Here is an 11685-nt window from a genome sequence, read left to right as displayed (position 1 = left end):
AATATTTTCCCCTAAACCCAGTCCTAAACCCGGTTACGACTTTGATCTAGAGCTCTCTACCCACCTGCGTTTTCGATAAACCTCCCCATTTTCCCGCCTCTGCCCGCTCTTTCAGTGAAGAAGGAGAAGAAGATGACGGCGACCCAGTACGGCTTGAAGTATGCCGTACACCTCATCACCTCCCACTTCGGCAATCTCGTCGCTGTAACTCTCTTTCTCTCCAAACCCTTTTTTTCTTTTCTGTTTTTTTTTTTTGCTGTATTTATTTATTTATCAATCGAATGCACGTCTGGTGCAGAAAGTGTGTGAAAATCTTTTGAAAAGGGGACCCCTAAGCCTTCAACTCCTAATTGGGTGCACGGAGCTCACCCGTCAGCAAGTCAAAAACTCTCTCCTCGTCCTCATCCAACACAATTGCGTTCAACCCTTCTCCATCGTAGGAACCGGTAATTCTCTCAATCTTTCCTGCTTTTTTTTTTTTTTTGGTTCAGCGGGCACAAAGTTATTTATTTGTTTTTGTTTTTTTTAATTATTTTTTTATATGGGTGGTGATGCAGTTAAAGCCATTCCCGTCCAGTACTTAGCGTTGTTCGATAACATACTCCATCGCCCGAGGTTTCCCAAATTCCTGGCGATTGTATCCCAGGAACTCGATAAAGATGTAAGTTCTTTTTGTTTTGATTTGTTGTTTTAGGGGTCAATTTGGATTATTGCCTTTTCTTCAATTTTTTAATTTTATTTTGCAGTGTGAACAACTTCTTGAGGGTTTGCTTCAGCATGGTAGGCTTACACAGCAACAAATGATCGAAAGAGCCAAATCAAGTGGAAGTCAAGGCAAGTCTTTTCTCATTGTTTTCTTGCATTGCATTTTAGGTGCTCCATGCCTACAAATATATACATATATATATATATATATGTATGTATACATATTTTGTAAATTAAAGTACTTTTTCCTTTCAGGAGATTCTGCAGTTCAGAATGGTGTTCAAGAAAGCTTTCTTAAACTTGTGGCTGCCCGTTTTGTTGAACGCTGCCCGGCCCCTGAACTAGTTCTTGAAGAACCAACTGAACAAGAAGCTCCTTCAAAGAAGCGAGGTCCTAAGTCTGCTAAGGTAATACTGTAATACATAATTTGTGTCAAAGTTATAAATTATGTCTGCGGGAGGGGGGGATTAGTTTTGTTTTTATGACTCGACCATGTAACAAATGAAAATTAGGGTTGCACCTATTGGTGGAAACTGAGTTCTGTCGTGTTCGGACTGTGCGGTTTTGGTTTCCTGGCAAGTGCTAGTCAACCTTAACTCAATATGTTTAATTAGTCATGTCAAAGGACGTCATATTAACTTGACCTATTTATTAATATCATGTTGAATTTTTATCCTGTCTGAACTACTCCCCTAGTTGAACCATTTTTAATTTGTTTTTTAAAGTGTGGATCTTTATAAATCATTTTTTGAATCAACCTTTACAGATCATTGAAGTACCAGAGACCATAGAACAACGTGTTCTAGCAGCAGCAACACCTATTGAAGCTATAAGATTTTCAACTATGATGGATTCTGAAACTGATGCAAGTGCAGGAAAAAGTGAGAATGATTCCTCTGGTATGAGTGTTGGGGAGAAGGTTGGTACACATATTGTCATATCTAGATACCAGGTTTAGTATGTTATAATATGCAGTTTTCTGAAAGGGTTAACTATTCTAATATGCAATTTTCTGAATTTGTAGCGCAAGCATGATGCTTCGGAGCTTGATGGAGAATTTGGGTCTAATGATCAGGAAATAATTCTTTGGCGTGCTAATTTCGAGGAATTCATTCGTCTTCTAAGGAATAAGGTTGGTTTTCTGTCTGATATTCCATTTGAATTATACTTGAAATCAACCTTGGAATAGAATGAACATCCCTGGAGAATGTCCATTTCATTTTTTTGTTGATCAAAAAAAAAAAAAAAGGAATGGTGCATTGGTATCTAATGTCCAAACACTACCTAAGTGCTTTCTCTGTATTAGATAATGAGTTCCCATACTAAACTTTTTATCATTTTATATGAGATGAATTATCTTGCCTTCATTCCTTCATGTTCCGATATGCTACTGCATACTCTGCTTGAGGTGAATGTACTTTTGATATTCTATCCATGTGCGCTAGGCTTGCATTGAGAATGTGAGAGCACGGCTGGATGAGGGAGCTGCAGTTGTCTTAACAGCAATGCTGAAGGCAACTAGAACTGCAGAGAAAAAAGTGAAAATATCAAATTCAGGTAAACTGGAAGTTCGTATTATTACATGATGAATTGGTCATATATAATTCAATTTGTATAGGCCAACAAGAATTATTGAGTACTAGTGTGGCAGTTGGTCTTGTATAACAAACAACTTCTTTTCCTATGGAAGCAGTGCTGGACCTAGGGCTAATCGTGGAAACAAATTTAGACTAATTTGGTGTATTCAGCAAGACTGAGCAGCTTCTAACCCAACAAATTTTGGGATTTATATGCTTGCATGTATTGGGCAGTTTTCCAATTGGTAGTTGATAAAAAGTGTCATTTCAGTCAATGTGCACTGGTTTTTTCCGTGGTACTAAAGTTATTTATGAGTTTTAAGTGGTCTCTGTTACGTCTTGTTACGAGTCAAATCTTTTTGCTTTTTTAACCCCTTTTTAAACATATTGTAGTTTTTTGTCAATTGTCCTATGTGGTTTTCAGTTCCAATTTCAACATCTATGTTGTATCCATCCATAACCTGTTGGTATGTCAACCAATCTATGTGCTATTGTTCTTTAGGTACTTGCTCGGATTAAGCTAATTGCATAATTTGGGGTTTGTTTATTATTATTTTTTTAAACAAAGAAGGAAATTGAAAGTAGAAGTGGTATAAAAATGATGTGAAACACTTGAAACCTTAGTAAATGAAATAAAGAACAGTAGTAGTACCTGATTGGTCATTCGCCTACCATTGCTCCATGCTGCCTCCATAGTACCGAGTTAGTCATTTGCCTACCCTAGCTATTATATTTATTTAACTATATTTTGCAGTTCCTTTACCATTTGATACCATTTATGAAGAGGTGATAAACAGTGAAGTTGGTCGTAGTTACACCTCGGATCGCGTTGAAGCTTCCCTCAGCCTGTTGGGTGGTTCACCTCTTGTAAGAGTAGATCAGGATGATTCATATAGTGTTGGTACAATTCTCTTTTTTCTCATTCAATTTTATATTTTCAAAGTCGTATTTTGGTTTTGAGTATCCTTCTTATGGATGGCATATAAGTACATATAATGAGTTTCTATTGACGCATTTGTTTCTTCTACAGACTTGAAGAAAATTATAGAAATGGCTCAGAGTGATGAGGTATTTCTGATTTGTTATCTTTTCATGTATATGAAAATCTTTAGTTCACCAGGATACATGTCTGAGTACATTTCCTTAACCACAGGTGGAGTCAATCGTATTGAAAAGATATGGGATGGATGCTTATAGAATGTTTAGGTTACTGTCAAATAGTAGTCGCCAAATTGAGACAGATAAGGTAATAACATTGTTATGGTTCCACTACTGGCAAGTGGCAACCCAGAAAGTTTCCTGGATATCGGTATAATTGTTAATATATTGCTCTTTCCATTGAGTATTGTGTAAGGAACTAAAATGAAACTCAGCCATCTCTTCTATATGATAATATGACATAAATTGCATGATACTTTTCTATGTAGTTTCCCGACTTTTGACAATGAATTATCCAAGTTTGTTATGGTTGTTAAAATAGTACATTTGGTATTTCATTTAGTAGATTTCAGATATGACACTTGTTGAAAAGAAGGAAACACCCAAGATTCTCTATAAGCTGTGGAAGGATGAGTACTTGCATATGGAGGTAGAGCACTTGCCTTCTTTATGGTACAAGACACACACACACACACACAAATGGGCATTTTTTTTTTCTCTTGTATGATAATGTTTCATCTCCTTGCAGAAATTAGTTGTAACAGGAGCTAAACAATCACAATTCTTGTTGTGGAAAGTAGATAAGCTGATTGTTTGGAACCATGTTTTAGATGAGATGTACCACGCTGCCTTGAATTTGAGTCGGCGACTGGCTCTTGAACGAGAAAAAGCAAAGGAGGTTTGTAATATCGGCAAGTATTTTTGTTTTTCCAGTTTCCTAGGAAATATTTGGCATATATGTTTGCGTTGTTCAGTCCTTGTCAAATTTCTTCTGAGATGGTAATCTTTTCAACAATGACCTCATATTACTACTATGAACATAGATTCATACAATAAGAAAGGGGCTTCTCATTGAGTCCTGGTAGCTGCACCTTCTATAAGGTTATATTGGTAAATGCTGAAGATAAAGATTATCATAAATGACACGCCAAAAAAAAGGGTTGTAGCTTCATACAATTAGAAAGGGGTTTATCATTGAATGATCTATGTGCAGCCCAGTGACTGCACCTTGTATAATGTTATGGGTAATTGGCTAAGATAAAGACTATCATAAATGGTTATATAAGTGAATTCTGTATCAAAGGCACCTTTCCACTGGCTATAAACAAATGATTGTAATTTTCTTAGATAGGATGCACCTGCAGATCTTTATTTCTTCAATTGCAAACTATGCTTTCAGCAGGTGATACGAATAACAACTTCTCCTGGTTTGTTCACTGTGTTTCTGACTTGTTTAGTTTAGAAAAGGGTCCAGTTCCTAGTCTGAACAACCCAAGTTCTCATATGTGTTTTATGTGGTATCAGAATCTGTGTAGACATTTTTGTATGATTTGCATCTATTTATCATCACTTTTGAGTCTGACAGAGGAAGATTTCAACGTCGTTGCAACTTTGCATGTACTAACCATGTCCTGGTGACTCTTCGCAGCTTCTTGCTACCCCAATACAGAATCGTACCGGGGCCCAAGAGAAACCATGGAATCGATACAAAAATATTGTGATACTTATGGAAGCATCCCTTTTGAAGCTTGACGATGCTCTCATGCTCTTCCATGACTTCTGAGTGTACACTTGTGACTCACTGTAATATTATTGCCACTTCTTCAAATAAATAGAGGCCGTGTTAAGCGCATAACTTGCTCCATCGTTTCTCAATCAATTTATTGATCTCATCATTCGTTTTATTCTGGTTGGCTAGGCCTTTTAGCTGGTAATTTTGTAGTTCTTTCATAAAATACAAGTAAATAACTACAGAACCTCACAATCCTCTTTTGGATGCCACTACGCTTGGAAAAATTATGGATAGGATGTTTGACACGAAAACAAAGAAGGATAACATACTAATGTTACTCTAGAATCAAGAATATTTAATGATGATTTTATTTGATTCTCGAAATTTGCTCCATCTACTCATAAAAATGGTAAATTTCTGATCTACCCCATTGTTTTAACCATGGTTTATGGAAAACTCTGGCTCTTGCCCATCTATGCTGCAAATCTAAATTATGGTTTTTGGGGAGTGAAATATTATTGTTACCCTTAGAATACCTATGCACTGCGATGTCAACCCAGATGTGAATAAGTGCCACGTCATGGATGATTATAAAGATGGACAACCAATTCGAAAAGGATCATGTAAAAGTAAAAGTTGTATTTCATTAGTTGTCCCAAATTTTTTTTTTTTTGGCCACTTAGTTGTGCCAAAATTTGAAGGAGAAATTTATCAGCAAAAAGAAACGGCAAATTACAATTAGTAGACAACCGTCTTATCTTATCTTTGTGACAAAATATCTAATGTTTTTAGTATCAGACTTTAGTTTGCAAAATCTTGGTTTCTTTCTACCTTACTATATAGATGGTGTCGCTTTAAGCACATCAGCATCACCTAATCTACTGTGGCTGCTTCTATATGCCTCCTTGGTCACCCCATAATACACTGCTTTACTGCCTGAAAATGTGATGAAGTTCCAACCAAAAGCTGAACCACCCACAATGTAGCTTCCTTGTATCTGGCTATCAACTGGTTTCTTCCCTGAGCTGAAAGGAGTCGATTGACTACTGCTTTTCACTGACTTTTCTACAGAGCATTTGGGTTCACGCTTTTGTGGTTGTTTCCCATCTTGGTTTTCTTCTGCAGAATGCTGATTTTCTGACACAAACTTTCTCTGTTTGTGTACATCCATCAGAACCTTCATCTCTGCAAGTTGTGTGTTTCATGTATTATCAAACATGCATCCCAAACAAAACATACTAAGCTTTAGATTGACTTACTGTACAAATAGAGAAACCTACCATCATAACGATATGAAATTGACCAATGTATCATACTCTCATGCTGCATAGAGCTAAAGGGTATGTGCAGCTACTTGGTCCCAATTTTAAGTTAATTGCAACATAACATTAGATTTGAACATCCAATTGTGGGATATTGGAGGATTAGGATTCAAAACCATAATGAGAAACCTTGACCCAGAGTGAGTCCAAGCATTAGCCATGACATTCCAATCTTTCATTTTTATGCAAGTACATGGGGCATGTAATTATGCATCTTAAAGACTTGAACAACTCACGTTTTTGAATTTCATCAGCTGCTTTACTATTCCGAAAATCAGGTGTCCGAAGAACCTGCATTTAGATCATCAAAAAGTGATCTTTTACAGTACTAATGATTCAAAAGTGGACAGAGAATTACTAGTACTAATGATAACTCAGTAAACAGTTTCGTTGGGCCAATTTTACATTCGTAGGTGAACCTATTGAAGCCAAAACAAAGAACCCATCCCAAACTGACCTGAACTTGCAAAAGAAAACAAACCCATGATGTTGTAATTCAAGAAATTCACAATCCTTACAGATACGTAACCAAGAAATAAACAAGGCCATATAACAAACACGTTTAGCATACTCTTACTGAGCAACAAAATAGAGAGCAGTAAAGAAACATGTTGCTCTGATTATTAATACTCCACAACCAAAACGTCAGAAAACTGTAACATAAGTTGTTGGGCTATTTATGTGCTAGAAATTTACCTCAATAAAATGGGGACGAAGTTGGTGAAGAAGAGCGCGAATTTTGAAGGAGGGGGAGTGTTGGGGGTCCATATGGGTGAGCTTTCTTTTCTTGGCGTGGGTCTGGCGAGGAAGAGAAGTGGGTTTGGGTTTGTGTGCTGTGTTGTCTGCATGTGGCCTTGGTGCCATCTGTGTCTTTCTCCTTTCAACACCTATCGACTTTGCCTGTCCCATGGATTCACAATGCGCGGGACCCTTCTGGAAGCTGCTCGTATTAGAGTCTTTGATACGTGTTGGGGGATCGATAAACCCTAAATCCTATATTTTTAACTCATCATTGTAAATATTGGCCAGAAAAGAAAAAAGAAATCTCTTCATTGTAAATGATAAGTTTGAGAGGCCAACCTAAAATTTATTGGTAATAAATGAAAAAGCTAAAAACTTAATAGGTGGATAATTTATAATGAGAAATTTTCATTGTCATTATAAATAATGTTATAATATGTGTCATTTGATAATAATTTTATAACATAATTTAGTGATTATTATACTTTTTAAAAAATGACATGTGTTATAAGATTATTGGTACTGAATATGAGAATGCTCTCAAAACTGAGGACTATTTCCTATTTATTCATGGTGAATGAAAAATTTAGACATAAATTCAATTTAGACACATAACTATATATGACATTTCAACGGGATCCACGAATTTTAAAATATTTCAAATATACACCTGATCTACTATCTAAATTGAAAAATAGACTTCCGTTCATTGATTCGCTGAGAAATCAGTTAAATGTCAGCTTTGCTTTTGCTGACCGGGATTACTTGGCGACTTGGCGACGTAGCGCCATCTCAGCAAACCTTTCTCGTCAAATGAGCCATACGGTGACACCTGTCCACCTAACCCCTGACACGGGTCCACAAACTCATCATCTCTTTCTTGCTCGTCGAATACAGGTGAGGGATTTATATTCGAATTTGGGGGAAAACAAGATGTTTTTGGGAGACTAAATGGTCAGGAGAGCATTTGACGAGCGGGAAAGAGGTGATAGGTGTGTGGCCCGTGTCAGGTGGACATGTGTCGCTCATTTGGCAGGAAATGTATGCTGAGTTGGCGCCACGTCGCTGATTAATCCCCATCAGTAAAAGCCAAGCTGACATTTAAATTATCTCTTAACAAATCAATGGACAGAAGTTCATTTTTCAATTTAGATAATAAATCGGGTGTATATTTGAAATATTTTAAAGTTCGTGGACCCCGTTGAAATGACATATATAGTTATATGTCTAAATTAAATTTATGCCAAAAATTTATAATATTTAGGGTGCGATATTACCAAAAAAAAAATTATAATATGTTGACGAGTTGTTTTATTTGGAAGTTTGGGTGTGGCTGCTGGGCCTATGAATTATGATTGGCTTCCTTTTGACCCAAACACGCCGTTAAGCATTGGCCCAATACGTTCTCCGTGAAAGTGGAACTGACGAAGGTCCTCTGGTTTTTTTTTGGTTAAGGCCGGACAAGGTCTTTACTTATGGATTTTACTTAGAAGGGTACAATTGGAACCCTTTAAATAAAATTTCAGGGAGACAGTTATTACTTATTAATTAATAAAAAGAAAAGGAGAAAATATTGTAACAAAAACAAAAAGAAAGAGAGAGAGAGAGAAAGACAAAGTAATAAGAAACATGTTTGTAACTGCAAATAAATATGAAACAAAATTTATATTTTAATTTCATTGAAGAATCGATTATGTTAAACTATTGTATTGTGTGTCAGTTTATAATTTAAAGGGAAACTTTCATACTAGTACTTTAATTTTACTTTTTACAAACAAAAATCTTATGATTTTTAAAATTATAAATAAACTCATATAAATGTACTGCCATAATTTTTTTTTTCAAGAATTCCAAGCACCGAGCACTCGACAGGTCATTTTTCCTTCTTCTTCGAGTACTCAGTGCTGGTTTGTCGGTTTTATGTTAAGTTTAATTTTAGGATTTCGGGCCTCATTTGTACTGTATATATACACTAAAAACAGGAAGAGAAAGCAGCGGCGAGCGCTCAGCTGTTATAAAAAACATTGTTGAGTGCTCGATCAACACCATTACCGAGTGCTCGACACTAGATTAAAAAAAAAAAACATAGTAGTGGTCAAAAGGCTTTATTTAGAAAAAAAATCCCACAAAATTACAGTAAAAAAAAAAAAGCATAAGAAGAACTAAACTCTAATTTTCTATAATTTAAATTAACTAAAAGGCTGAAGAATCGTTTTTGATACCTAAGGAAAGTAGCAAGAGATAATCGAAATCGAATCCGGGCCTGCTGAATACATTCTATATATATATATATTCTATAATGGCAACGCTGGAGGCTGGAGCTGCTATTAATTACTAAAATAAGAAGTTGGGTAAAATAATGTGGGCGTGGGTTTTTAAAATTTTTAATTCATGCACATGGAAAAAATGAAAAATTGTTTGATCCCAATTAAGCAAAAATAATATGGTCCAAACGTTTAGGGATCAAATCAATCACTGTAAGCGTATTTCTTCCCTACTAAGTACCAAAAATAAATTCATTTACCTTTTCTTTTCTCAAGGTGGGCCGACATTTTTAAAGACAAATATTCTTGGTTTTTTCTTTTTATTCGCAAAAATTATTTATTCGTTTGCACTATCACTTCCTAATTATAACAAACTAGCTAGAATCCAACACAAACAGTAATTAATGTACCTCCAAAAAGAATTAATATAAAAATGCAAGATGTTTCTATTTTAAATAACAGCATTTCAATTAGAATAAGATTGTTATTATATATCTATTTGCATGCATATTCAACGTACACAGTTAATATACATCTTTCTTCTAAGTGTGAGATTTCTTTTGATACAATTATTTTTAAAAATATTTGCATGCAAAATCCATAGAACCCAAAATTCTCCTTTTTTTTTTTTTTAGGAAACTAATTAAATTGCTAAAGGTATATATAAGAGAGGAAAACTAATCCATTTTAGTTTTCATTAAAGGTTTTCAACCATTTTTTAAATTTTTTAGAATTTTGACTCTCAAATAGTACTCAAGCTTCCCTCTAACACTACTCAAGAGTTAAATTTTTAAAAATAAAAATAAAAAAAAAAGTTTTTTTTTGGATACTAAAAAAAAGATTAAAAGTGTTTAATTGACTTAAATTTAGATTAATTTTTTAAATTTCTCTATATATAAAGACAAAAAAAAAAAGTAAAATAAACTAGAGGTAAATTCTGACACGGCTTCTCACTGTTAGGTTGGAAAAAAACCAAGGTCCACGTTTGGAATGTGAGCGGTGAATTCGAGTACAAAACGACTACTTATTTTCCAATTTGACCAAGACAGAAATGAATGGCCCGCTGCCTATAAGATGTCGTTTCTCTAAATATTTGTTAAAGTTGATTTTGATTGCGTTTCGAGATCCCACACTCACATTGTATCCATCAGGAAATAAAGAACCCACACACCCCCCAAATTTATTTCAAACTCGATCAACACCATATTGATGGCATATATGCACCAAGTAATAATTCTACAAGTTCATGATCAACATATTGAGTGTTTGACAATTGATATCATCAATACATTTCGAAAAGTGAAGGAAATAATTAAGATGAATTGATGATTGTTTAATATCTATTGATCACATGCATCATTGGTCAAATTAAGTATGAGAACAAAGGTTAGTAGGTGCGGCTCTAGTGAATACGAATAGAATGAAATTAAGTAATTAATATAGAGCCTAGTCAAAGACATCTCAATAAACTAAAACAATACTGTCTTTAAAAAGCTATTACGAATCCAACATAATGATGCTAAACTAAACCCATTGTCTTCCATGTTGACTTGAGAGTTGAGAAAGATGATAATGTCAAATTACATTGACAATTACAAAGTTAACAACAGATCTACTCCACAATTTAATTAAAAATTAACTTGACAAGATAAAATGTTTACTAATAAGGATAGGGGCACGTGTCCTTCTTTTGAAAACCTTGTAAGAGTTTGACACTAGCCTCATAAGTAAGTTAATATATAAGCCATAACCATCGCTCTTTTAGTAGAAAAACTATCGTTGATGTCACACTATTATGTGGTATAATATTATATATCAATTCACGTATTATAATATAATTGAATAATGAGTTTATGCTTGTAGAATATAGTATTAATAAATATATATGTGTTATAACATAGTTAGATTAGTAGCACCACGTGACGGTATGACAATTATAATAATCAAAATTACTCCTTTTAGTATATCTAACAATGTTATCTCATTCAAACAATTATTTAATTATATCTCATTTTAAGGGTCATTTATGCAAAATATTGATCAAATAGAAATTATTTAGTCATCTAATATACATAAATATATGGATGTAGACCTTGTTTTCGGTAAACATTTAAATGATCATGAATCTAAAAAGATAATTAAATTAATAATTGAACATAGATGTAGACCGTGCTTTTGGTAATCATTTAGATGTAAATATAATTAATGAAATACTTAAACAATTTTCTATTTAATTGTCTTTTTAAAATTTTGAAAGATAATCTAAAAAACGGAAGTTTCATTTGATCATCAATTTTATATTATGAATGGGATTTCTTAAAAGATTTTTGGATACATTCATTACATTGTAGAGTGAACCCTACAATATGATTCGATAACCCAGTCCATCTATATATATCTGTTAA

At 34.3% G+C, this 11685-nt stretch overlaps 2 protein-coding genes across 3 annotated transcripts; one reads left to right on the top strand and one right to left on the bottom strand.

The window, feature by feature from the left end:
- LOC147289418 (RNA polymerase III subunit RPC82 family protein) lies at positions 1-5113 on the top strand. 2 transcript variants are annotated; one of them, XM_086237073.1, is made up of 14 exons: positions 1-204; positions 299-446; positions 558-661; positions 747-834; positions 973-1112; positions 1472-1624; positions 1730-1837; positions 2151-2262; positions 3037-3183; positions 3313-3350; positions 3436-3528; positions 3787-3870; positions 3970-4119; positions 4870-5113. In XM_086237073.1, exons 1-14 carry the CDS (start codon positions 133-135, stop codon positions 5002-5004), a joined length of 1572 nt encoding a protein of 523 aa, XP_086093199.1. In that variant the 5' UTR covers positions 1-132; the 3' UTR covers positions 5005-5113. The 2 variants fall into 2 exon arrangements, with proteins under 2 accessions (XP_086093199.1, XP_086093198.1); XM_086237072.1 differs by having other exon boundaries at positions 4-204; positions 961-1112.
- A 675-nt stretch (positions 5114-5788) lies between these two features.
- On the bottom strand, positions 5789-7184 carry LOC147289417 (uncharacterized). Its single transcript, XM_086234812.1, has 3 exons — positions 6972-7184; positions 6512-6566; positions 5789-6138 (listed from the first exon to the last, which is right to left on the bottom strand). The coding sequence occupies exons 1-3, from the start codon at positions 7182-7184 to the stop codon at positions 5789-5791; spliced, it is 618 nt and encodes a 205-aa protein (XP_086090938.1).
- Between the last annotated feature and the right edge of the window lie 4501 nt (positions 7185-11685).

This window comes from Dryas octopetala, chromosome 3 (genome assembly GCF_963921425.1).
Source record: "Dryas octopetala chromosome 3, drDryOcto1.1, whole genome shotgun sequence".
NCBI classification, from domain to species: Eukaryota; Viridiplantae; Streptophyta; class Magnoliopsida; order Rosales; family Rosaceae; genus Dryas; species Dryas octopetala.
Note: the sequence above shows the minus strand (reverse complement) of the source record. Positions and strands in the feature narration are given on the sequence as shown.

Bases quoted from the DNA above. Each gene is read 5' to 3' on its own strand.
- LOC147289418 (XM_086237072.1), top strand. From the start codon at position 133: ATGACGGCGACCCAGTACGGCTTGAAGTATGCCGTACACCTCATCACC. The intron at 205-298 runs GTAACTCTCTTT...CGTCTGGTGCAG, and splicing joins ACTTCGGCAATCTCGTCGCT to AAAGTGTGTGAAAATCTTTT. The intron at 3,529-3,786 runs GTAATAACATTG...TTCATTTAGTAG, and splicing joins GCCAAATTGAGACAGATAAG to ATTTCAGATATGACACTTGT.
- LOC147289417 (XM_086234812.1), bottom strand. From the start codon at position 7,184: ATGGGACAGGCAAAGTCGATAGGTGTTGAAAGGAGAAAGACACAGATG. The intron at 6,567-6,971 runs GTAAATTTCTAG...ATCTAAATGCAG, and splicing joins TTCGTCCCCATTTTATTGAG to GTTCTTCGGACACCTGATTT. The intron at 6,139-6,511 runs GTGAGTTGTTCA...CACAACTTGCAG, and splicing joins AGCTGATGAAATTCAAAAAC to AGATGAAGGTTCTGATGGAT.